Source organism: Arachis duranensis, chromosome 2, assembly GCF_000817695.3.
Source record: "Arachis duranensis cultivar V14167 chromosome 2, aradu.V14167.gnm2.J7QH, whole genome shotgun sequence".
Taxonomy (NCBI): domain Eukaryota; kingdom Viridiplantae; phylum Streptophyta; class Magnoliopsida; order Fabales; family Fabaceae; genus Arachis; species Arachis duranensis.
Window position 1 is genome coordinate 71742221 of NC_029773.3, and position 25739 is coordinate 71767959.

The 25739-nt window shown below is 37.1% G+C and overlaps 2 protein-coding genes across 2 annotated transcripts; both read left to right on the top strand.

Annotated features, from left to right (window-relative positions):
- The first annotated feature begins 1784 nt into the window (after window positions 1-1784).
- LOC127744962 (uncharacterized mitochondrial protein AtMg00860-like) lies at window positions 1785-3154 on the top strand. Its single transcript, XM_052257868.1, has 2 exons — window positions 1785-1990; window positions 2968-3154. Exons 1-2 carry the CDS (start codon window positions 1785-1787, stop codon window positions 3152-3154), a joined length of 393 nt encoding a protein of 130 aa, XP_052113828.1.
- A 116-nt stretch (window positions 3155-3270) lies between these two features.
- LOC107474896 (uncharacterized) lies at window positions 3271-3954 on the top strand. Its single transcript, XM_016094543.1, has one exon. It carries the CDS (start codon window positions 3271-3273, stop codon window positions 3952-3954), a length of 684 nt encoding a protein of 227 aa, XP_015950029.1.
- Window positions 3955-25739: the final 21785 nt, after the last annotated feature.

Consider the following 25739-nt stretch of genomic DNA (forward strand, 5'->3'; position numbering starts at 1 on the left):
ACTTCTTAAAAAAATCACATTCGAACATCGGCGCGCACGCGCAAGGTATGCGCGCGCGCCACAGATGCATTTTGAAATGTACGCGGAGGCGTGACGTACGCGTGCGCGCCCAAGAAGATCATGGCTTAGCCGCTACGCAAGCCGACTCGTGGCTCGATTCTTGGCTTCGGCTTCTAGTTGTTCTATCCACGCGGACGCGTCAAGTGCGTGCACGCGCCCATGCTGAGATTTCCAAGGCTTAATTCTCTTGCTCCCTTCCTTTGCTCCCATCCTCCTTCTCTCTTCCGGTCCATCCCTACCCTATATTCTGGAACCACTTAACACACGGGTCACGGCATCGAATGGCATCAAGAGAAGATTAGAAATGTATTTATTTTAGTGCAAAATAAGTATGTTTTCATCCATGGGGCAAAACTAGGAAAGGAATGCAAATTCTTGTATTTTCATACAGAAAGTGTGTGGAATCATTGATAAAACCCCTGAAATCAGCACAAGATAAACCCTTAAAATGGGGTTTGTCATGTAGCAACCAGAGAGAGTATATACTACTTCTTCAGTAGGCGCTGAGGGGTCAGAGACATTGATCAGAGGTAACTGTGAGACGGCTGGTAAAACTTTGAATGCTTTGTTTGATTCTGGAGCTACACATTCTTTTATTGCATTTGAGAAAGATGATGAGTTAGGATTGAAAATAGTAGTCCTAGGGTATGATTTAAAGGTGTATAATGCCACTCACGAGGCTATGGTGACTAGGTTAGGATGCCCCCAAGTTCCCTTTCGGATACAACAGCGTGACTTTGGCATAACCTAATTTGTTTGCCGTTGATTGGTCTTGATCTCATTTTGGGATTGGACTGATTATCCAAGAATCATGTTCTACTCGACTGCTTTGCAAAAACAGTGTGCTTTATGCCAGAAGACACAGAGGGGCCGGTTGTGGTAAATAACTACTACCTGAATTCCATGACAGTGAACTGTTCTGGGGCCGAATGTCAGGGAATATTGTTGTTAGCTGCGGGTATTTCAGGTGATGTTCAAACCTTGGAGCAAATTTCGGTTGTGTGTGAGTTTCCAGAAGTGTTTCCTGATGATATTGAGGAATTTCTACCTAACCAAAAAGTTGAGTTTGCCATTGAGTTAGTACCTGGGGCCAGACCAATCTCGAGTGCTCTTTATAGGATGTCACCTCTAGAAATGGCCGAATTGAAGTCTCAACTAGAGGATCTGTTGGGTAAATCTTTATCCGACCAAGTGTATCTCTGTGGGGTGTGCCAATACTACTGGTGAAGAAGAAAGACAGGAGTATGCGATTATGTGTGGATTACCAGCAGCTGAATAAGATTACTGTGAAGAATAAATACCCGTTGCCTAGGATTGATGACCTGATGGACCAGTTACAAGGAACCAGTGTGTTCTCCAAGATTGACCTGCGATTGGGGTACCATCAGATAAGGGTCAGAGATGAGCATATTTCCAAAACTGCCTTCAGAATGCGTTATGGCCACTATGAATATACAGTGATATCCTTCGGACTGACTAATGCCCCGGCGATATTCATGGATTACATGAACAAGATTTTCCATCCATATCTGGATAAGTTTTTTGTTGTGTTTATCGATGACATTCTTATCTACTCTAAGACAAAGGATGAGCATGCAGAGCACTTGTGAACAGTGCTGCAAATTCTGAAGGATAGGAAGCAGTATGCCAAGCTATCCAAGTGTGAGTTTTGGAAGTCTGAAGTGAAATTTCTTGGCCACGTGGTGAGTAAGCAAGGAATAACAATGGATCCTGCTAAGGTTGAGGCGGTAATGAATTGGGAGCGGCCAACTTCAGTGACGGAGATCAGGAGTTTCTTAGGCTTGGCAGGTTACTACTGGAGGTTCATTAAAGGGTTTTCACAGCTCGCTTTGCCTTCGACCAAGCTGACTTGGAAGGATGTTCCTTTTGTGTGGACTCTTGAGTGCGAGGAGATTTTCCTTGCCTTAAAGTAAAGATTGACTACCGCACCAGTGTTAGTGTTGCCTGAGCCAAGAGAACCATTCGAGGTATACTATGATGCGTCCTTTAAGGGTTTAGGATGCGTGTTAATGCAGCATCATAAACTTGTAGCTTATGCCTCACGTCAGTTAAGGCCACATGAAAGAAACTATCCAACTCATGATTTGGAGCTTGCAGCCGTTGTCTTTTCTTTGAGGATTTAGAGTTATTATCTCTATGGTGTGAAATTTCAAGTTTTCTTAGACCATAAGAACTTAAAGTACCTATTTGAACAAAAAGAGTTGAATATGCATCAAAGGAGGTGGATGGAACTCCTAAAGGATTATGACTTCGAGCTGAACTACCATTCAGGAAAGGTGAATGTGGTGGCGGATGTCCTGAGTAGGAAATCCCTATGTGCTGCTTGGATGATGCTAAGAGAGGAAGAACTGCTGAAAGCCTTTCAATGATTGAAACTGGGAATCAGAGAAGAGTTTGGGACTTTATGCCTAAGCCAGTTACAGATTTCAAGTGACTTCAAGGATGAACTACTAAAGGCTTATCAGAATGACCAAGAGTTATATAAGATTTTGCCGACGATTGAGAAAGGCAAGCAATAAAGAGTATTAGAAGATAAAGATGGGTTATAGAGGTTCAAGGGTTGAATCATTATGCCAGATGTCGGGGATTTGTGACAGAGCATATTGGAGGAAGCTCATAAGAGCGAGTTCTCTATTCATCTTGGAAGCACTAAGATGTATCAAGATCTAAAGATGATGTTCTGGTGGCCAGGAATGAAAAATGATGTGGCGTTGCATGTCTTCAAATGCCTAACTTGCCAGAAAGTCAAAATTGAACACCAAAGAACAGTAGGAACCCTTCAACCTTTAGAGATTCCACAGTGGAAATGGGAAAGCATTGCTATGGATTTTGTGTTGGGTTTACCAAGGACTCGAACAGGTTATGATGCTATTTGGGTGGTTGTAGATCGACTGACCAAGTCAGCTCATTTTCTGCCTATTCGGATAAGATGTACTATGGAGGAGTTGGCACGGTTATACATAAAGGAGATTGTGAGTACATGGCGTACCTTCTACCATTGTATCTGATAGAGATCCTTGCTTCACATCACGGTTCTGAGGAGCTTTTCAACGAGCTTTTGGCACTCAATTAAGCCTAAGTACTGCATATCATCCTCAGACGGATGGCCAATCAGAAAGAACAATCCAAACCTTGGAAGACATGCAGAGAGCTTGTGTTTTGGACCAGCCGGCGAGCTAGGATCAATATATGCCTTTGGTAGAGTTCTCTTACAACAACAACTATCATGTGAGCATTAGAATGGCTCCATATGAGGCCTTGTATGGAAGGAAATTTCAGTCTCCGTTATGTTGGTATGAAGCAGGAGAAAAGAGCTTGATAGGGCTTGAAATGATAAGTGAAACTACTGAGCAAATAAAGAAAATCTACAGTCGAATGCTTATGGCTCAAAGTCGTCAGAAAAGCTATGCTGACCAAAGGTGGAAGCCTTTAGAGTTTGAGGAAGGAGAACACGTTTTCCTGAAGGTTACTCTGACCACTGGAATAGGGAAGTCCATCAAAACTAAGAAGTTAAATCCCCGTTACATTAGGCCATTTGAAATCCTAAAGAGAATTGAACCAGTGGCGTATAGGATCGCTTTGCCACCACATCTTTCGAACCTGCAAGACGTGTTTCACGTATTGAAGCTTCGTAAATACACTTTTGATCCTAGACATGTCCTAGAGTCGGAATCAGTTCAAGTGAGAGAAGATCTGATGCTTCCAGTAACTCCGGTTAAAATTGATGATACCAGCATTAAGCGTTTACGCGGGAAAGAGGTTTCTTTGGTGAAAGTAGCTTGGAGTCAGGCTGGTACTGAAGAACATACCTGGGAGCTTGAATCCGAGATGCGGAAGGACTACCCACACCTCTTTTTAGGTAACTCACTTTGAATTTTGAGGACAAAATTCCTAACTAGGTGGGTAGGATATAAACCCCACTAAAATCGATAAATAATTAGTTAATAAATCGAATTTTAATTAGGAAAATAAAAAATGCAAAACTAATATCAAAATAGGATAGATCTCTTCAAAACGAGAATTTTGATACCAATTTCAAAAAATTTGGCACAAAATTAGACCGAAAAGACCGAACCGGTTGAACCAGGGCCCAAACCGGGCCCGTGGGTCCAATCGGACCCATAACTTAAAAGACGCAGTAGCTTCTTCTCCCTCATTTAGCTTCAGTGACGCCAAAATAGAAGGGGAGAGGAGGAGAGTCTCCCTAACCCTCTTCAATATTTCCAACCACCATAACTTCCTCGTTTGAGCTCCGATCGCCGCACCGTTTGCGGCCACATGTCTAGCGCATCGAGCTCCACATTTTTGTCGGATCAATTTTACCGGTAAGCTCCATTTTCATTCTAGAATCTCTATTCCCTTTCTATTATTGAATTTAAAACCCTATAGTGAGATTTTGCCCAATTTGGTGTTTTAGGTTCGATTTAGCTTGTGGAGCTTATTGGGTTTGAGTTACTACGCGTATGGTATGGTAAGAACCACCTAAACCCTAATCTAATCTTGATGTCATTATGTAAAAATCTGAATTTGGATATATATGTGTGTGTTAGGTATGAATTAAGTTTGTATATAAGCATTGAACTTGAAAAGTGGACATTTGGAGGCTTGGTGGTGATTGACGCTATGTTTGTGGCTGGTTACTCTAAGCTTGAGGGGCTATTTTATAGCTTGTGAGACTGCCTTGGATTGAATAAAGTGATCGGTCAAGGTATGGTTTAAGTTTCGCGCATTTAACATTTAAGGTGTTATGAAAACTTAGGCTAGAGAACCATATGTTAAGTTGAATTGGTTAAATGCATTAAATGATTAGTCTTGTGAAGTTGTTGGATAAATTTATGGTTGAACTTGTATTGGAATTTATGAGTTATTGAAGTTATTGAATATGTGTTTCTTGTAATTGAGCTAGTGTTGGAAGTTATGAGCATGAATTGTTAGTATTTAACATGTGTTCTTGAGATCATTAATGAGGGGTTGATGAAGATGTTGATATGTGTTAATAAAGAGTTGATATATGTGTTGAAGGGATAATATATGTGAAGTGTTGATGCATGTTAATGAAGGGTTGATCATATATGTGTTATATGTTGATATATATTGGTGGTTAAGACTTGTTGAATTAGTTAAAGGTAATTTTGGGAGTGATTGTTGATGAATGGGATTGATATGTTGATAATATGCAGATTTTATGGGTAGAAAATGTGAATTTGGTGAAAATGAGGTTTGGGTATTATTTGGTAAAAAGTGAGTTTTGGTGAATTTTGGAAGTCCATAACTTGCTCCTCAAATTTTGGATGGAATTGTGGTTTGTTTCAAATGAAAGATGGTTTAATAAACTTTTGAACGATACCAATTTTGTGAAAAATAGAATTTTGTGGAGAAAGTTATGGATGATGGAAATTTGGTATATAAAACTATGACGCAGGTGTTAAAATCTGGTTTATAACAGCTTTCTGGGCATTCTGCCAATTTTGGAAAAACGTCTATCCATGTGAATGCGTGGCCCACGCGTACGCATGGTGTGGCATTTTAACAACGCATGCACGAGAAGCTATGCATGCGCGTGAGAAGCTAATGTGCATGATCACACATACGCATGACTCACGCGTACGTGTGACTTGCTATTCGCTCCACGCGTGCACATAACCCACGCGTACGCGTGGCCTCTGTTTGCTGTGAAACTGATTTTGGCTGTTTTAAACCAGATTTTCACTTCTGAACCTCTATTTTCTTCCTTTTACGACTTAAAGTATAGTACTAAGTTCAATAGCTAATTGGAGCTAGAAAAATAAGATAACTTGGGGGTGAAGTAAGAGGTAAAATGATGAGTTATATGAAGGAGACGAGGATGTTAAATGAAGTTTAATGCCATGGCTTGATAAATGATTAAATATCGATTATGAAAATGAAATGGCTTATGAATGATGATATATGAGATACGAATTTCCCTGGGTAAGAACAGTGGCTTGTCAACCACGTGTTCCAGGTTGAACCTCGATACTCTATTGACACTACGTCGTAAGGGTGCACGTATAAATTCCCAGGTATGGATAGCCCCATTGAGTTATTATATGATGAATGAATGTGAAATCTATACATAGACTCTTGGGGATGTGCGATGGGAGACAGCCTAAGGTTTCTGGACTTGTCGGGTTGGCTGGATAACCGACAGATGAGCCTGATCAGCCATAGGACAGACATACATCATGTGCATTTGTTTGTTATGATTGCTATGCGTTTCCTGCTTTTGCCTAATTGAATATACACCTCCTGCTACCTGTTATACTTGCTACTTGCACTACCTACTTATCACTTGTGCGTGAACTTGTTTGTTTGCTTGTCTCTGCTGAATTATGGATGACGGAGGGATGGAGGAAAGGGTGAAATGGTTTGGTGTTATATTAGGTTTACAATTGAGTGAGTTTAGGCAGGTTTAGATTACCTACCCCTATTTATGGCTTCTGTTTAGAAATTAAGTTTTACAATTGTATGACGGAGTTTGAGGATTGCCTCTGGCATTCCCAAGACCTTATCTATTATATGCGTGGCACCTTTACCATGGGAAGAACCTCCGGTTCTCATTCCATACTATATTGTTGCTTTTAGATGCAGGTCATGAGGCTCCTCGCTAGGCGTCTGGATCTTGAAGCAGAGTAATCCCTGGGTTATTTTGGGTTCTATGATTGTATATATATGTACCTATGTACTTAGCTTGCTCTCCAAGAAACTTGTTTATTTTGTTCCTCACAGAGGTTAAAGGAGAGCTAGGGTCTTATTTTGAGTTTTGAGTATTTTGGGATATCTGTATATGTATGTATATATATTCTCCGGCTAGCCTTGGCTTCGCAGGCTGAGTCAGGAGCTAGTTATGCTGTTTTCTTGGCTTTTCTTTATTCTCTTGCTTATCTCTATCGTTACCTTTTAGGTTCCTTAGCACGCAAGTAATCCTATTTCTTGAGCGTTGCACTTTTCATTCTGCGAATTTGCTTTATCAATTTTTCAAGACTCCTAGTATATTGTCTCTTTCACTATTATATGTATATTTTAACTGATTAAAGGTCCGTAACATCACACTACCTCTGTTCTACGATTTTAGCGTAAAACACTGTGTAGTAGGGTGTTACAATAATAATAATAATAATAATAATAATAATAATAATAATAGAGTATATATGGCTTGTAATGACTGCATTTTGTGGATAACTTACAAATTGGCGGATATAACTGTAATTGCAAAAATTTGTTGGAAAAATTGGTCGACATAGCTGCAATTGCTGCATTGATGCTGTCGCAGTGGTTATGGTAACAACAATGTTTATGTTGCATTTGTGTCTGTTCGACATAATGGACTTGATTTTGGTACCATGTCCGTATTCTATTTCTTAATTCTTCTTTATAGGGCTGTAATATATGTGTTGCAGGATATTTATGTGAAGATATTCCAAATTGTTTTAGTAACAGCTTTTCGGGCTGCCTTGAGCTTCCAATTCCAAGCTTTTGAGTTTCATTCTTTTTCTTCACTCTAAAATGTCTGTTGAATTTAGAAGTTAATTATCATACGATGACAAACATTGGATTGAAGTTAATTATCATTCTGTATTATCTGTGTCTAAGCAAAGAGAAAGTTTTGATGAAAGCAACACTGCACCCATTAGAATGTAGCAACGAGTCTCCCAATGACAAGGATCGGATACATTGAGAATGCAACATTACAGCCTTCTATAAAGAGGCAGAATGGTACCAACTCAAGCAATGTTCATATTTGGAAACTATATAGTTGAAGGTTCAGAAGCAGCATCAAAATTTGAAAGAGAGAGAAGAATACCATCATTGGCCCTTCAACTACTAATTGCTGAGTTTACTACTTATTTCAACAGAATTGTGGAGAGTATTGGCTTATTCTGACACTATCAGAAGACTAAACTCTGATCTATATTTGTGCAGCACTTTTACAACAGTTTATCACATGCGCCCATTGCCATTTGGTGCAATCTTCAGGTGTTATCCAGGGTAAGGCTCTTCTGTTCCCTCTCATAATCAATATCTTTTTCCCCCAGATGTTTCATGGTCATTTTTGTTTATTCAAATTTGGTCAAATTTCATGCTGTAGGCAATATGTTAAATTGTTTAGTTAACCACATTGAACCAAAAAATGTTTACATGCATTAAATAATACAAAACTAGAAGTTTCTCAAGATTTTTTTAGGCAGTGATATACAAAGAATTCAATTTTAATGTAATGTGACCTGTGAGTATAAGCAGGGTTTTTAGCAAAAAGTCAATCATGAATTATTACATTAATAAAAGCATTTAACACATGTGGTGCCCTTTTATTACAAACAGACACGTGATTAGATATCAGTATAAACTTTTACATTGATTATGGATGAAATTTAATCCCATCTATCAATATGATTGTTCTTTGACCTTTATGTTGTCCAGATTTTGTGTGGCGAGGATGAACACAAGTCAGGACAAGGTCAAAGTTTATTTGGAAAAACAGCAAGCATCTTTTCTTCAAATAATAGCTTCCTAAAGGCAATATAATGGTATTTTAATACATATTCTCATCATTGTTGCATCCCAACCTTAAATTGTGGCTCATGTCAATTTATGCGATCACTTCAAAATTCATATTAAAATAACATTACAGCTTGTATAATATGCTACAGTGCTACATAATGCAAGTATATAGATGATATGGCATTAAGGGGGAGGGGGGAAATAAGTACATACATTAATAGTATGACTATATTTCAACACCTATACCATTTTCCTTAATTTCATATACCTTCAAACCATTATTTTTACCACCAATGCATCTGTGTAGTCTCTTAAACCAACCCAGTTCATGTTCTGTTGAACTGTTTTCGGTGTTTGGTCATTTAGAATGTTTTCCACATTCATTTTAAATCTATAAGTGGACCCTTTGACAAAAATCTCTGATGTTATCTTGAGTGGTATTTTCTTCTTCCTTTGTGGCTCCAGTAGTTTGTAGTCTCCACCAGGAAGGTGCAACCAATATATGTTTCTTCATAAAACTCTGTTATTCAATTTGTCGTAGAGTTTGACCAAAAGAAATGTCACAACCCAAAATGAGTCATGACCGGCGATCAGGAAAATAATCCTATAGCAAGCTTAACATACTTAGATATAAGTTGAATAAACAAGTTACGAATATTTTATAAGTTCTAAAATAAATAGTTATATATTTTAACAAAAAAATTAAAATAACTAAGAATGGTTGGATCCAGCCTGTGACATATGGAGCATATACTTCTAGAAATTCGACAAAGATAGATACTCATTGCAGACCATTACTCTTGAATAGAAAGTCTCACATAGTCAAATATTTGTTCATGAAAAATATTTTTAGAAAACAGGGGTGAGTTTTGCAACTTAGTGACTAGACAATACATCTATAATCAACATGAGACGATATAAATATTATTATCAAAGTAACATTAATTAGAAAGTAATACTTGATAATAATAAGTGAATCAATAAGGGAGTTCTCATACAGAAATCAAATCAAAAGCCCACACTTAATTGGGCGGCTCCACCTCAATGGGTATCCCTTTTCTCTCATGTGTCCTAACAGAATAACAGATCTAATGTGTGGCCTACACGTTAGGCTAGCAACACCCCTACTAGTTGGGGTCTGAGTTAGATGCATCTAAGTTAACGTCATAACCGTCGTTAACTACGCTTTTCTAATACGAGCCTCCCAAACCAATTCAAAACATATAGTTTCAAATACAATAAATCTTTAATCTCTCCAATATATAAGGTATTAAATCAAATCAATCAGATAATACTTTCTTATCAGAAATATTTTCAAATCATACTTTCTCAATCATAAAAACATATTTCATAATTTCAAAGTGAGTGCCAACAAATACTTTAATACTTTAAAGTATATATTCGAATAAAATCAATATTCTAAACTAATATAAAGCTTTATCAAACATATATATAGTCTCATGTGAAATTTCTAATATATGAATTTCATAAAAATAATTATTCAACTATAATAAATCAATTATTCTAATCAAATCAAATCAAAATCCTTCAATAATAGTTTTATAAATATAATTAAAAACTCATAATAGCATAAACCAAACGCTTAACGGTTATAAATGTAAAGCCTACTCACAGCATGGTCCTAAGGGACTGAAGAGACCAAACCAGGAATGTCGAATTAAAGGGTACAAAACTGTGTAGAATTTGGACTGGAGTCATAACAATAACTTCAATTTTAACTGCGGTAACATCAACAACAGCCCTAGTAGCAAGGGGCAACCGCGAATCTGACGGCCTATGGTGGTTTAAAATTGAGCAAAGGTAGACAAAGACATCAAGCAAGATAGGACAGAGTGAATACTAGAGCTTTACGGCAAGACAGGACAGAACAAGATCAGTCTTATAAAAAAAACAAGAGGATGGAGCATCAGTAGCTCCGGTGATCTTCACCGTCTTAAGTAAAGCGAAGCTAGGGAAAACTTGTAGAGTTTCTGGCAGTGGCTTCTGGTGACATTAGCACGGCTCCCGGTGACCAGAGGCACGGTGGTGCAGCCTGCAGCAACAGTGGAGGCATACCAGCTCCTTCCTCCTTGCGAGACTTTTTTCTCTCTGGATGTTGCATTTCTCTCTCCTCTATGAGCTCTTATCTCTCTCTTTGAAGCCCCATACCTGTAGCCGCGACGACGATGATGGAGCTCCCCTTTCAGCGGCGGCGACAAGGTGCGGCGGTGACGAGATGTCGTCCCCTTCCTCTGTTCTGTGTGTCACGTCTTTCTCTTCCACATGCGGTGGCTTCTTGTAGCGGTGATGGAGTCCTTGACGACGGCAGTGGAAGCTTCGGCTGTGGCAGGGACAGTCTCCAGGGGTGACGGCAAGGACGGCGGGACAGCATCTCTTCTCTCACACTTCTTCCTTTTTCTTTTCCTCATTCCCTATTTCGATCTCCTTCTCCCTCTCTCTTCCTGATCCACGAGAACGACGGCAACGGCGGCTCCCAGCCCTACCGGCGCCGCCCCTTCCTCCCCTTTCTTCTTCTTCCCGATACTCACTCTCTCTGCTTCTCTTTTCTGATTTGGGGTGTATGCTGGTAATTTAGGAAGTTAGGGTTAAAGTTTGGTTTGGGAAAAAGATGAATAAGGGTATTATAGGGATTTTACATTCTACCCTCCTTATAAAGATTTTTGCCCTCGAAAATTGATATAATCTGCAAGACTTTACATGGTTTTAGTCCTTTAACAAACATGAGAAAAAAGTATAAAGAGGTGCAAAAGTTACAAGATAGGTTTCTGTTAAAAATATGCGGTTGACATTCACCGACTTATTCCCTTGACAGCTCAAATATACATAGCACTCTTCACTTCATTCGTCAATCTCCTCAAAATACAATCTTACTTCATACTCTCCTTGGTTCTATAGTATATATCCATGGAAGCAACCGGTCTTATGTCATGTCTTAGAATTACAATTTTTCGAACTTCAGCATCAATAAGATGTGTCTTAATAAACTAACGTATCATTTGCTATCTGGGAGTTGCACGTGAATCCAAATCAAGCACAAGTTTACTCGAAAGGATTCAAAACTTAGGAAGAGAAGAGCAAACCTCACAGATGGTGTTCGCATGAACGTGGAAGGATGCTTAAGATTTCAATTAAGCAATGATGTACAGAAATAATGAAGTGTCCCAGAAAAAGAGTCAAATGAATCTTAACGAAAAATCCGAATCAAGAAATTTTGATAGAAACAATAATAGAAAGGATAGTGCATTAGGTCAAAACAAGTTTAACTGTTTAAGTGGAATCAAAGAAATAAAAGGTTCACCAAAAGAAGGTAACCAAAGTCAATGACAATTTTTTTTACAAAGATTTAAGTGGGTGATTGGGGACACGATAAGGCAAGAAAAGAATCAAATAAAAAACTTTTTCAAAGAAGGTCTGGAACAAGAATTCGAGAATACTAGAAGATATGAAGTATCATAGTAAAGCAAGTTCAGATTACATCAAGGAGTTACATAATTCACGTAAAGGAATGCAACATCAACACATATGTTGTCGAGAATCTATGGGATAGGCAAAAGCACGATAAGATCGAGATATGCATAAGATGTAGGACATGAAACAAAATAATCAAATTTCATTTCAACAAGAATTAAAACAAAGAACTCCCAATATGAAATATAACAGAATGAACGATACATCAAATTACGTAGCACGATTATAGCGCATACTTCCACACAAATCATCCTAAGAAGAACACCTAACATACCCAAACTTAACGATTACCATTGCTTAAATAAAAGAAACGAAAGAGTTTAGAAGAACTATTTTCTGGTCCTCCGTATGCACCATGCTCAACAATCATACTACAAGATGTGACATTGCTAGATAGAATATAGATTTTTTTTTCAACAAAACTAGAAGGCGAACAAAACAAAACAAAGTCCAACAGAACAATATCATCAAAGCATAAGAGGCTTTATGGCATAAGTAAATGTTGAAATCACCGAAAAAGCTTCACCATATTCCTTATTCCATAACCATTCCTCATCAACATCATCATCAAGACTCTAAAAGGCCAAAAATGATAAGAGTATTGCAAATAATTGAGAGAGCAGATTAGGAAAAGGACATAGATGTTGCATCCAAAATTAGAAGCTAGCATATATAAGAAAAAAATAGTATCACTTGGAGATTTCTACTTTTAAACATTAACAACAATAACAAAATGGAATATTCAAACACAATCAATCAAAGTATAATAATAAAGGAAATATTTAGAATGAGCAAATGCAACATATGAAAAAAAATCCAAAATAAATGAACGAATTAAAAATAAGAAACTCATGAAAAAAATATTAATAAATTTGACATTTCTAAGATCAAACTATGATCAATTCATACTCATCATTTCTCACGTTAACAAGTTATGATCAAACAACTTAAAATTAAATCCAGTGACTCAAAATGAACCCATCGATTTAAAAGAATTTAAACATTTCCAATCTTCATACATTGCAAACAAGTACCAAAGATATCATAAAATTAGAAAAGTAATTTACAATGCCTACTTTATGATAATCTGCTTATATAAAGAATTTGTTCAACTTTAAGGAATTAGATAGCCAATCTTTTTCATCCAAAATCACCAGAAATTCCTTCCAATATCCAAGACCTATAATTTCAATCTCACAAATTCAGAAAATCAATCTCTAAATCTCCGAGAATAAAAACAATAGTTGAAAATAGAGGAATTTTAAAAAATAAAATAAAATAAAATAAGGGTTAAAGAAATATCCAAGTTTCAGATCTTAACCAAAAAGCAAAGTTTATCTTTTACTCATCAACAAAAAGCAAGCGTTCACAATTTATATTTTACCTTCACATGCATTATTCGTTTGAGAGTAGACAAAGTTCATTCATAATTAATAAATTGAGATACCACTCAAGCAAATATCCAGTTTAAAATCGAATTCAAACAACAAAATAGTATTATTGCTATCACAGTTACAAATATATATATAATTAGCTAATAAAAATAAAAGACAAACATCACCGAAATAAATAAAATTATCAGAGCTGAATCTAACACACCCTCATCTATACATAAAGAAAAATTTTTTTCATGATAATACACATAAAATAAGTTGTTTGAACAGCCATTTAGGAAGGCATTCGTGTCTAAATGTAATCCACTGTCGCAACAATGAAATCAAAGCATAGCACAGAATTATTAAATGACACAAACACATCGGCTGTGGTGTGCACTTCTAAAGTTAGGCCAATCAAATTATTTTAACTTCCAATTTCAAGATAATGAACATCATCATAAAAATTCACGTGAAAGTACAAAGTCATTTTGACATAATCACGAAAAATGTTTCTTAATCCAACTAATGATAAACCTGAAAAAGTATAAAGGTAGTATAATAGAAAGTCTTCTGAGCTTTACTTCCATCTAAATAGAATAGAAGGGATCCCAATTGAATAGATGAAAAGTTGTGTCAGCCAATAAAACATTATATTGTAAGCATTCAAAAGTTAAACAAATTTTCTCCTTGTTCCTCAATTTAAGTCTGCAAAGTTAGCTCTTGTAAATCCCGTCAAATTAGCGAATAGTTAGTTAATAAATTGAATTTTAATTAAGAAAATTAAAAATGCAAAACTAATATCAAAATATGATAGAGCTCTTCAAAACGAGAATTTTTATGCCAATTTCAAAAATTTTGGCCCAAAATTGGACCGGATGAACCGAACCGGTTGAACCGGGGCCCAAGCCAAACCCGTGGGTCCAACCAGACCCATACTTAAAAAGGGGACAGAATCATCTTCTTCCCCATTATCATCATAAACGCTGAACAACGTTGGGGAGGAAGAAGAACTTCCCTAACCCTCATCAATTTTCCAACTACCATAACTTCCTCGTTTGAGCTCCGATCGCCACACCGTTTGCGGCCACGCGTCCAGTGCGTCGAGCTCTACATTTCTGTCGGATCAATTTCACTGGTAAGCTCCATTTTCGTTTCAGAATCTCTACCCCCTTTCTTATGGTGAAATTAAACCCTGTGATGAAATCTTGCCCAATTTGGTGTTTTAGGTTTGATTTAGCTTCCGGAGTTTATTGGTCTTGAGTTATTATGCGTATGGGTACGGTAAGAACAACCTAAACCCTACTCAATTTTGATTTTATTATGAAAAAGCTGAATTTGGAATATATATGTGAAATAGGTGTGAATTGAGTTTATATATAAGCATTGGAATCGAAAAATGAGCATTTGGAGGCTTGTTGGTGATTGAAGTCTAGATTGTGGCTGGTTTCTTTGAGCTTGAGGGGCTGTGTTATAGCTTGTGAGACTGCCTTGGATTAAATAAAGTAATCGGCCAAGGTATTGTTTAGGTTTGACGCGTTTAATATATAAGGTTATGTGAAAACTTAGGCTAGAGGACTGATAAACCAGTATTTTATGGTTTACAATGTGCTTAATTGTGTGATTTTATCATGGTCTTTACCCACTTATTCATATAATTAGCATGCATTTATATTTCCTTCCTAAAATTATTACATGATTGAAAACATGCTTCTTTGGTCTTAATTTAGCTAATCTTAATCCTTTCTTATTACCATTCGATGCCTTGATCTGTGTGTTAAGTGTTTTAGGCTTTATAGGGCATGAATGAGTGAGAGATTGGGAAGGAAGCTTGCAAAAATGGAAGGAACACAAGAAATTGAGGAGATGACCAGCGAGAAGTGACGCGTACGCGTCAGCGACGCGACCGCGCGGAAGAAAGGAATTTGCAGTGACGCGGCCGCATGGCTCACGCGACCGCGCGGATTGGAAAAGCACAAGTGACGCGGAAGCGTGGACGACGCGAACGCGTGGCAGGGAAAAACGCGAATGACGCGTCCGCATGGATGACACGATCGCGTGACATGCACGATCTGCAGAATTACAAAAGTCGCTGGCAGAGATTATGGGCCGCATTTCAACCCAGTTTTCGGCCCAAAAACATAGATTAAAGTTAGGAAACTTGCAGAGACTCATCATGCTCTCATAATTCACTTTTCATAGTTTAGATGTAGTTTTTAGAGAGAGAGGTTATCTCCTCTCTCTTAGGATTTAGGATTAGAATTCCTCTTAAAGGATTTAGGATTTATTATTATTTCAACTTATAATTTTTCTGAGCTCCAGGTTTAATATTCCTTTATTTTGACTTCTCTTATTTTTAATTATATATGTTGCCAATTTGAGTTAATGACATTCATGTTATGATTTTCTTAATAAATATTATTTGAGGTATTTTCAGATCTATGATTTGTTTCTCTTATTTATGATATAAATAATTTAGATTTTTCTACCTTTTGGCTTTGGTTGATTAATTGGTGACTCTTGAGTTATCAAACTCATTGTTGATTGAAAATTGGAATTCTTCAAGAATTGATTCGAGATCCGATAACTCTAACTTTTCCCAAGGAAAGACCGGGACTTGAGGATTCGAATTAATTCATTCACTTGACTTACCTTCATAGTTAGAGGTTAACAAAGTGGGAGAAAATTATTAATTTATTTTTCTTATCAATTAAATTACTTGTTCAAACCTTTTCAAAACCTCAAAATATACCTTTGCATAACCAATAATAAATCATACTTCCCTACAATTTCTTGAGAAGACAACTCAATGTTTAAATACTTCGGTTATCAATTTATTTAGGGGTTTGTTACTTGTGACAACCAAAACGTTTGCACAAAGGGATTTTTGTTGGTTTAGAATCTATATCTACAACGCAACTATTTTTATAAAATTCTTTACTAGCAAAAATCCTAACGTCAAAATGGCGCCGTTGCTGGGGAATTGCAAACGTGTGCCTTATTATTGGTTATTGTAAATATTTTTCTTTTACTTGTTTATTTGTTTCTCCTTTTTCCCCCTTATTTCTGATAACTACTATGAATTCTCACCCCTCTTGCTTTGAGTTTGGTTCTAACTTTGTTGAAGGAAATAGAAACCACGGCAGGAATATGCATCAAGGTCAGACTATTCAAGGATGGATGGAGCCAAGAGGATCTAATCAACCCTTTAGGCGATAACACCCTCCTAGATATCACAGACAAAGACCATCCTATAATGCATACCAAGCTGATAGATATGGTGGACCGCCTAGTAGCTACCAACAAGCTCCATCGTATACTCAGAGACCATCCTCACAACATAACTTTGAACCACCACACTCACAAGCCCCTTTCCACCATTCACCTCCGTATGACCCCAATCCCTATTCACCACACCAACCACCATATGAACCATACCCAGAACCACCACCTCAATATACACCATCTCCATATCCTTATCAAGAGGAACCACTTCCGTGTTATGAACCTTTTCTCCCAACAAATGAACCCTCCTATCCACCCCAAACCTCCATGGAAAGAAAACTTGCCTCTATCACTAGTCTCGCCTCTACTCTTCAAGCACTTATATCCCGCTTGGGTCAACCCTCTACACCCAATATTCAACCCTCAAGCTCCACTGCACTTCCATCTCAACCACATAATGATCTACCCATCCCATCACCACCATCCATGGAAGAGCACCAACATCCATCAATCCAAGAGCAGCATGATCCCATTAATACTATTGACATGGAACGAGAGAGAAGGGATCATCTTTGCGAATCCATACTTCATAAGGAGCTAGAGGAGGCACTAAAGGTGAAGGTAGTAGACACCCTTGAAGTTGACAGCGTGGTTGAAGAACTAGTGAAAGAAGACAACAAGGAGGATTTTGTGCTTAAAGGTGAAGAAATAGTTGAAAAGAAAATCATCGAGGATGAATACGATTGCATACTTAAATACCTGGATCAAGAAAGAAATTTATTACCTTTCCGACGTTCGGACATTCAAAGAACCCCCATGGTTTCATGTGGGAAATCTACTGAAGAATGTAGCAGGAAGGAGAAATTGGGCACTCCGGTGGATAGTGAGCAGCACGATTTGATATTGGAACAAGTGGAGGAAGCCGGAATTATTGAAAAAGAAGAGGAGGCAGTGGTTAAAGACTTAGGAGATGCTGAACCTCCATGGGAAAGTCAAGTTATAGAGCACCCTTCAAAGACGTTTGAAGCTGATGTTGAGGAGGGTGTATAACCTCCAAAGCATATCACAGTTGAAGACTTTGAAGGAGACGATCAAGAGATGGATTCAATCATTGATGAATTCTTATCTACATTTGAATCCTCTTCCATTGAACTTGATATGGAGTTTAAAGAAGATGAAACACAACATCCCATGTCCTTGGTGAACAATGAAGAAGAGATTAAATTGGAAGAAATTCACCAAAAGGAAGAGGTTGATATTGAAGATTACAAAGAGGTGGAAGATGTCGAAGAAGAGCACAAGGGAGTGGAGCTTGCACGTTCATTAGAAACACCTCCCCCTAAGTTGCCATCATCCTTCACAACATTCAAGTGGGTAAAATTCATATCCCTTAGCTTTCTAATCCCACTTGAATATGGGCTACTAGAGACAGATGGTCAACTTAAAGCTCTCTGTGGCATTAAGAGTAAGAAAAAGATGGTCAGTGATAAGATTTATCCTGCAAGGTTCAACATGGTTGTGTGCTCAACATTTAAACGCAAAGGTTGGTGTAGAGCTCAACTGAATGGGTCTAGGAAGTTGTCTGGATGCTTCAGTGAGAATTCAGATTCCTTGCTACCCGGATGGAACAATATTGCTCAACAAGAAGACGGGTGCAAAAGCAAGATTTAGGACCCCAAAATTCAATCTAGAAATCAACACTCTTGGGGCCTTGTCACTTGCTTTAACTTACTTGAAGGCTTTCTGCGCCTAGTTTGGGATCCCGGAGGACACTGGAATCACAAACATTGGTGGAGATTCCTGGATGAGTTCACAAGCTGCCATAACAGGAAGCTCCTCAAATGTCCAACTTAAGGACTTTAACTAAAAGTGCTAGGTGGGAGACAACCCACCATGGTATGATCGTTCCTTTTTTAGTTTTCATTTTAGTTTGTTTTGTTTGTTTTCGAGTTTTGATTGAACCTGGAATCATGCATACTTGCATAGCATTCATATTAAGCATTGCATTCTACATACTGCATTAAAAAAGGGGAAAACACGCACGCGACGCGGCTGCATCGCTGACGCGTCCGCGTCACTAGTGCGTTGGGTCGAAAAGAATTGAACAGAGAGTCACGCAAGAGCGTGGCTGGAGGCGCGCCTTTAGTATAATTTGACCCCACGCGACCGCGTCATGTGGAACTTTGGCCTCCCACTTGACCGCGTCACCCACGCGGCTACGTGCCATGAAAATCGACGTCAAAAAGGTGCATGGCCGAAAGTTGTGCTGGAATTGGGCTGGACTCGTGCTAGAAGCCCAAGCCCTCCCACGCAAACGCGTACCCCACGCGGCCGCGTCGTCTTTCAAAAATGGCCATCCACGCGATCGCGTCACCCACGCGACCGCGTCACCCAGATTTTTGGCAAAATGCAATTCAAACAGAGAGTTGTGCGAATGCGAGGCTGCACTCGCGCCACTAGCACAAATCAACCTAATATGCCAAAATATTTTATCTTTTCTTCCCCAATCTTAATTTTTCCTCCCTCTTTTCTTACTTACTTCTTCTTCCCTTCTTTCCCTTCTCATTTTTTTATCTTTCATTTTCCTTTACTTAATTGCATACTTTCATTCATTGCATTATTTTCATTGGTGTTGGAATTTTATTTGGGTCATTATTTTTTTATATTTTTGTGAATTATTTGACAATTATATATTACTTTTTAAAGGGTTGCTTGCATGTTCTAATTAATATTTTCAATAACATATTCACCATGCATGCTAAGTGTTTGTGAAAAAGCCCGTATGGCATTGTGCATTATTTTAAATTATTCTCTTATACTATTCAATGCTTGCTTTTCACAAAATTTCCTTTACTATTTTATTAATTAAATATAATTGTCAATACAAACGTTATTGTTAGTTTCTCACGACTAACAATACATTAAAGCTTTTTATGCTTGATCTATGCTACTCATGCCCTTGCCGGCATGCTAATAAACATCTTGCATCCAATACTCCCCATGCCTTGCTATATTTCCATTGATGAACTGATCACATGGAATCGCGACCATGTCTTTCATTCACTATTTTTTTTACTTGGCATGATTATCACTCGTACCGCACTCCTCTTTGCTCCATCCCTTTGACTTCATGTCCCTTTCTCTTCTCCTTTTTTCAGGCTGGCCACCAGAACGGGTAAAGAGAAAGCTTCTACAACGAGCAACAGCTGAGGAACCACAACACCCACCCACCTGTACATCTCAGCATGCACCGAGGACGGTGCAGTCTTTAAGTGTGGGGAGGTCGATACCGATCTCCACGGGTTAGTTAGTCCCTTCTCAACACCAATTTTTGTTTTTCATTGTTGCATTTGCATGTTTGATTGCATGTTTGTTTTTTGTGTGCATATTTTACCACTTGGTTAAAGTAATATTTTCTTTTTCAAGAAATTTTTATAGTATTTCACTAATTTGAATGAAACTTTTTGAAAAACTTGTTTGAAGAAATATTATTTTGGAACATGTTTAGAGCTCGAACACACAAAACCAGTGAGATTTTTGAGCCTATTTGAATTGGTTGCATTTTACCAACCAATATTTTATTTTTGGTGTGTGTTTTTCTCTCTAAAATTGTGAACTTTGTCTTGCTTAATTCTATATTTCCATTGTTTGATGTATGCATGCACTGATATGATTGAGGCCTTTGTTTCACTAAGCTTACATACCCATATGGCCTTACCCTTTCATTATCCTTTGCAAACCAATTTGAGCCTAATATACCCATTTGTTCTTTACTCTAGCTCATTACTGACTCTAATCGAAAAACAATAATGCCCTTAATTTGAATCCTTGGTTAGCTTAGACTAGTAAAAGTGCTTATGATTTAAGTGTGGGGAAGTTGGGTTTGAAAATATTTGGTTTGAATAATTGGGTGTTGTATATTTTAGTGAAAATGTGCAAAATAATGGTTGAGCACATGTTATTGCATTCAATACTTTAATTATATGCATTGAAAAAAAAAGAAAAGAGCAATTAATAAAAGGGGACAAAATGCCCCAAAATAAATAGTGAAATCAATGGATATGAGCTGTACTAAAAACTTGGAATGCCTAAATATGTAGTAAACACAGTTAATGGGAAGTTAGATTTTGTATTTTAATTAAATGAATTGTCTTAAGTTAGGTGGAAAGTTTATGTTAATTAAGGATTCAGATTTTAGTCCACTTGGCCAAATACAATCCTACCTTGACCCTAACCCCATTACAACCCTTAAAAGACCTCTTGATTTGTGTATTAGTGCATTAAATTTTTGTTGATTGTTAGATGAAGAGCAAGCTATAAAAAGTAAGATTAGTAGAGAATTGAGAGAATTGACCCTAGACACTTGACAGTTAGAATGATATACACTACTAGTAAGGGTTCAGTACTTAATTCTATGTTCCCTGCTTTCATGAGCTATCTTCTTCTTGCAAGTTATTTATATTGTATTTTGTGATTTGAATTAGTAAAATCCAGTTCATATTTATTCTTGAAAGATTTATTTACTTTTTCACCAAGTAGGTAGAACCATTTTAGCATGTAGTTGCATTCACATTTCATAGGTTGCATTGTATGAGTCTTGCCTTTCCTTACTCATTTATTTGGTCTCCTTGAGTTTAGCATGAGGACATGCTAATGTTTAAGTGTGGGGAGGTTGATAAACCACTATTTTATGGTTTATAATGTACCATTCGATGCCTTGATCTGTGTGTTAAGTGTTTCAGGCTTTATAGGGCATGAATGAGTGAGAGATTGGGAAGGAAGCTTGCAAAAATGGAAGGAACACAAGAAATTGAGGAGATGACCAGCGAGAAGTGACGCGTACGCGTCAGCGACGCGACCGCGCGGAAGAAAGGAATTCGCAATGACGCGGCCGCATGGCTCACGCGACCGTGCGGATTGGAAAAGCACAAGTGACGTGGAAGCATGGACGACGCGATCGCATGGCAGGGAAAAACGCGAATGACGCGTTCGCATGGATGACGCGATCCCGTGACGTGCGCGATCTGCAGAATTACAAAAGTCACTGGCAGAGATTTTGGGCCGCATTTCAACCCAGTTTTCGGCCCAGAAACACAGATTAAAGTTAGGAAACTTGCAGAGACTCATCATGCTCTCATAATTCACTTTTCATAGTTTAGATGTAGTTTTTAGAGAGAAATGTTCTCTCCTCTCTCTTAGGATTTAGGATTAGAATTCCTCTTAAAGGATTTAGGATTTATTATTATTTCAACTTATAATTTTTCTGAGCTCCAGGTTTAATATTCCTTTATTTTGACTTCTCTTATTTTTAATTATATATGTTGCCAATTTGGCTTAATGACATTCATGCTATGATTTTCTTAATAAATATTATTTGAGGTATTTTCAGATCTATGATTTGTTTCTCTTATTTATGATATAAATAATTTAGATTTTTCTAGGCTTTGGTTGATTAATTTGTGACTCTTGAGTTATCAAACTCATTGTTGATTGAAAGTTGGAATTCTTCAAGAATTGATTCGAGATCCGATAACTCTAACTTTTCCCAAGGAAAGACTGGGACTTGAGGATTCGAATTAATTCATTCACTTGACTTACCTTCATAGTTAGAGGTTAACAAAGTGGGAGAAAAATCCAATTCTCATCACAATTGATAAGGATAACTAGGATAGGACTTCCAGTTCTCATACCTTGCCAAGAGTTCATTTTACAGTCATTTATTTAGTTTACTTGTCATTTATCATATCTGCTCCTCATTCTCAAAACCCCGATTTACAAGCTCATAACCAATAATAAGAACATACCTCCCTGCAATTCCTTGAAAAGACGACCCGAGGTTTAAATACTTCGGTTATCAATTTATTTAGGGGTTTGTTACTTGTGACAACCAAAATATTTGCACAAAGAGATTTCTGTTGGTTTAGAATCTATATCTACAACGCAACTATTTTTATAAAATTCTTTACTAGCAAAAATCCTAACGTCAAGGACTATAAGATAAGTTGAAATGGTTAAATGCATTAAATGGTTAGTTTTGTGATGATGTTGGATAAATTAATGATTGAGCTTGTGTTGAAATTTATGAGCATGAGTTGTGGTAATTATTGAATATGTGTTCTTGGAATTGAGCTTGTGTTGGAATTTATGAACATGAGTTGTTGGTGATATTGTATATGTGTTCTTGGAGATATTAATGAAGGGTTGATTATTATGTTGATAAATGTTAAAGGAATTTAGTGGTTATTAATGAATGGAGGAATATGTTAATGAACATTAAAATGGAAGCTTATGGTTGGAAATGGTGGATTTTTTAATAATGTATGAATTTTATGAATTGGTGTGAGTACTAATGTGTTAGTAGATAGTATTGATGAAATGGAGCTTGATATGTTGAGAATATGCATGTTTTATGGGTTAGGAATACGAATTTGGTGAAAATGAGGTTTGGGAGTAATTTGGTAAAAAGTGATTTCCGATGAGTTTTGGTAGTCCATAACTTGCTACTTACATTTTTTATGGAAATGTGGTTTATTTCAACTAAAAGATGGTTTTACAAGCTTTTAAACGATATCAATTTTGTGAAAACGAAATTTTGTAAAAAAAGTTATGGACGACAAAAGTTGGTGTAAAAAACTGTGTTATGCAGGATATCAAAATTGGTTTGTAGCAGCTTTCTAGGCATTCTGCCAATTTTTTGGAAAACGTACATCCACGCGTACGCGTGGCATGGCATTTTAATGACGCATGCACGAGTAGCCATGTGTGCGCATGAGAAGCCAATGCGCATGATCACGCGTACGCATGACTCACGCATACGCGTGGCCCCTGTTTGCTGCAAAAGTGGATTTTTGGCATTTTGAATCAGATTTTCACTTCTAAACCTCCATTTTCTTCCTTTTAGACTTAAGGTATAGTACTAAGTCCAGTAGCTAGTTGAAGCTAGGAAAATAAGATAACTTGGGGGTGAAGTAAGTGGAAAAATGATGAGTTATATGAAGGAGATGAGAATATTAAAAGAAGTTTAATGCTATGGCTTGATAAATGATTATATATTGATTATGAAAATGAAATGGCTTATGAATGATGATATCTGAGATACGAGTTTTCCTAGGTAAGATCCATGTATGAATATATATTCTCCGGCCAGCCTTGGCTTCGCAGGCTGTGTCAGGAGCTAGTTATGCTGTTTTCTTGGCTTTGCTTTTCTCTCTTGATTATCTTTATCATTTCCTATTAGGTTTTTTAGCACGCAAGTAATTCTATTCCTCGAGCGTTGCGCTTTTCATTTTGAGAATTTGTTTTACCCGATTTTTTCAAGGCTCCTAGTTTATTATATTCTTTCTGCTATTATACGTATGTATTTTATTTTAGAGGTCGTAGCGCCTCGCCACCTCTATTTTACATCCTACGTGTAAAGCTCTGTGTGGTAGGGTGTTACAGCTCTCACCTCTTTCTTCAAGTATCATATATCTCTTAAAAATCTCTTGAAATAACTAATTTCTCTCGCAAGCATCACATTCCACAGAATCATCAAAATTCAGCAACATTAGAAAAATTATAGAACAACATAATCACGACAATTCTGTGACAGGAAAGCCATGTCTAGCATCACAATACCATAATAAAACCAGATCATCAAATTAGAAAAATTCAAACAAACTTCTAAATTAGAAAGACCTTTGATCCATCTAACTAATCACTCAATAATTCACTATATCTAAGTAGATAAAATCACCAATCATTCATATGTTCATCGCATAGTTCTTCTCCTTGAGCAATTAAATAACAGTTTTCAAAATTATTGATTTGAAAGAAAGAATCACGAGTGGTTCAAAATTATGTTAGCTTCAAAGATCATTAACATTAGAACAAACTTATTTTATTAAAATCTAGAAGAAAGCATCTCAATCAATAGCTAAGTAAATCCACAATCCACAAATTTAAATACAGTTCTATAAAAGGAACCAGATTTTAATTCACATAAAAAAACATATCAAATCTCATAGATCATGGATGAAATCTTGAAATCAAAAACCATAAAGAACAACATGAAGGCGAAGGAGGTTAAAGCAAATATTCACAAAAGCAAGGAAGAGTAGGATCAGGTAAAAGATAAAGAGTCAAAACTGAAATCATTACACCGTGTTCAAAATAACCTACCAAAGGATAAGTCGAGATTGGGTATAAGAAAAGGATATGAGTAGTAAGAAGTGGCAGAGAACGCATGATCAAAATAATCAGAAGACAACAATGACATAGAGGACAAGGATGACATTCCTATAGGCCTTTGATAGTGCCACAATTTGTGCAAATAGGCACGCTTCTATTTATACAATTGTGATCCTACCATAGGACACTTGCTCCATATTACACAGATTAAACCTAAGCTCTGATACCACTTTGTCACAACCCAAAATGAGTCATGACCGGTTCTCAGGAAAATAATCCTATAGCAAGCCTAACATACTCAGATATAAGTTGAATAAGCAAGTTACAAATATTTTACAAGTTCTAAAATAAATAGTTATATATTTTAACAAAAAAATTAAAATATCTAAGAATGGTTGGATCCAACCTGTGACATATGGAGCATATACTTCTAGAAATTCGACAAAGATAGGTACTCGTTGCAGACCGTTACTCTTGAATAGAAAGTCTCACAAAGTCAAATATTTGTTCCTGAAAAATATTTTTAGAAAACAAGGATGAGTTTTGCAACTCAGTGACTAGACAATACATCTATAATCAACATGAGACTATATAAATATTATTATCAAAGTAATATTAATTAGAAAGTAATAGTTGATAATAATAAGTGAATCAATAAGGGAGTTCTCATACAGAAATAAAATCAAAAGTCCACACTTAATTGGGCGGCTCCACCTCAATGGGTAGCCCTTTCCTCTCGTGTGTCCTAACAGAATAACAGATCTAACGTGTGGCCTACACGTTAAGCTAGCAACACACCTACTAGCTGGGGTCTGAGTTAGATGCATCTAAGTTAACGTCATAACCACTGTTAACTACGGTTTTCTAATACGAGCCTCCCAA

What these genes read in the sequence shown, in the direction of transcription:
- LOC127744962 (XM_052257868.1), top strand. Translation starts at nt 1,785, where the DNA reads ATGGATCCTGCTAAGGTTGAGGCGGTAATGAATTGGGAGCGGCCAACT. An exon ending in GAGATTTTCCTTGCCTTAAA is followed by an intron (nt 1,991 to 2,967) that starts GTAAAGATTGAC and finishes GGGTGGTTGTAG; the next exon opens with ATCGACTGACCAAGTCAGCT.
- LOC107474896 (XM_016094543.1), top strand. Translation starts at nt 3,271, where the DNA reads ATGCCTTTGGTAGAGTTCTCTTACAACAACAACTATCATGTGAGCATT.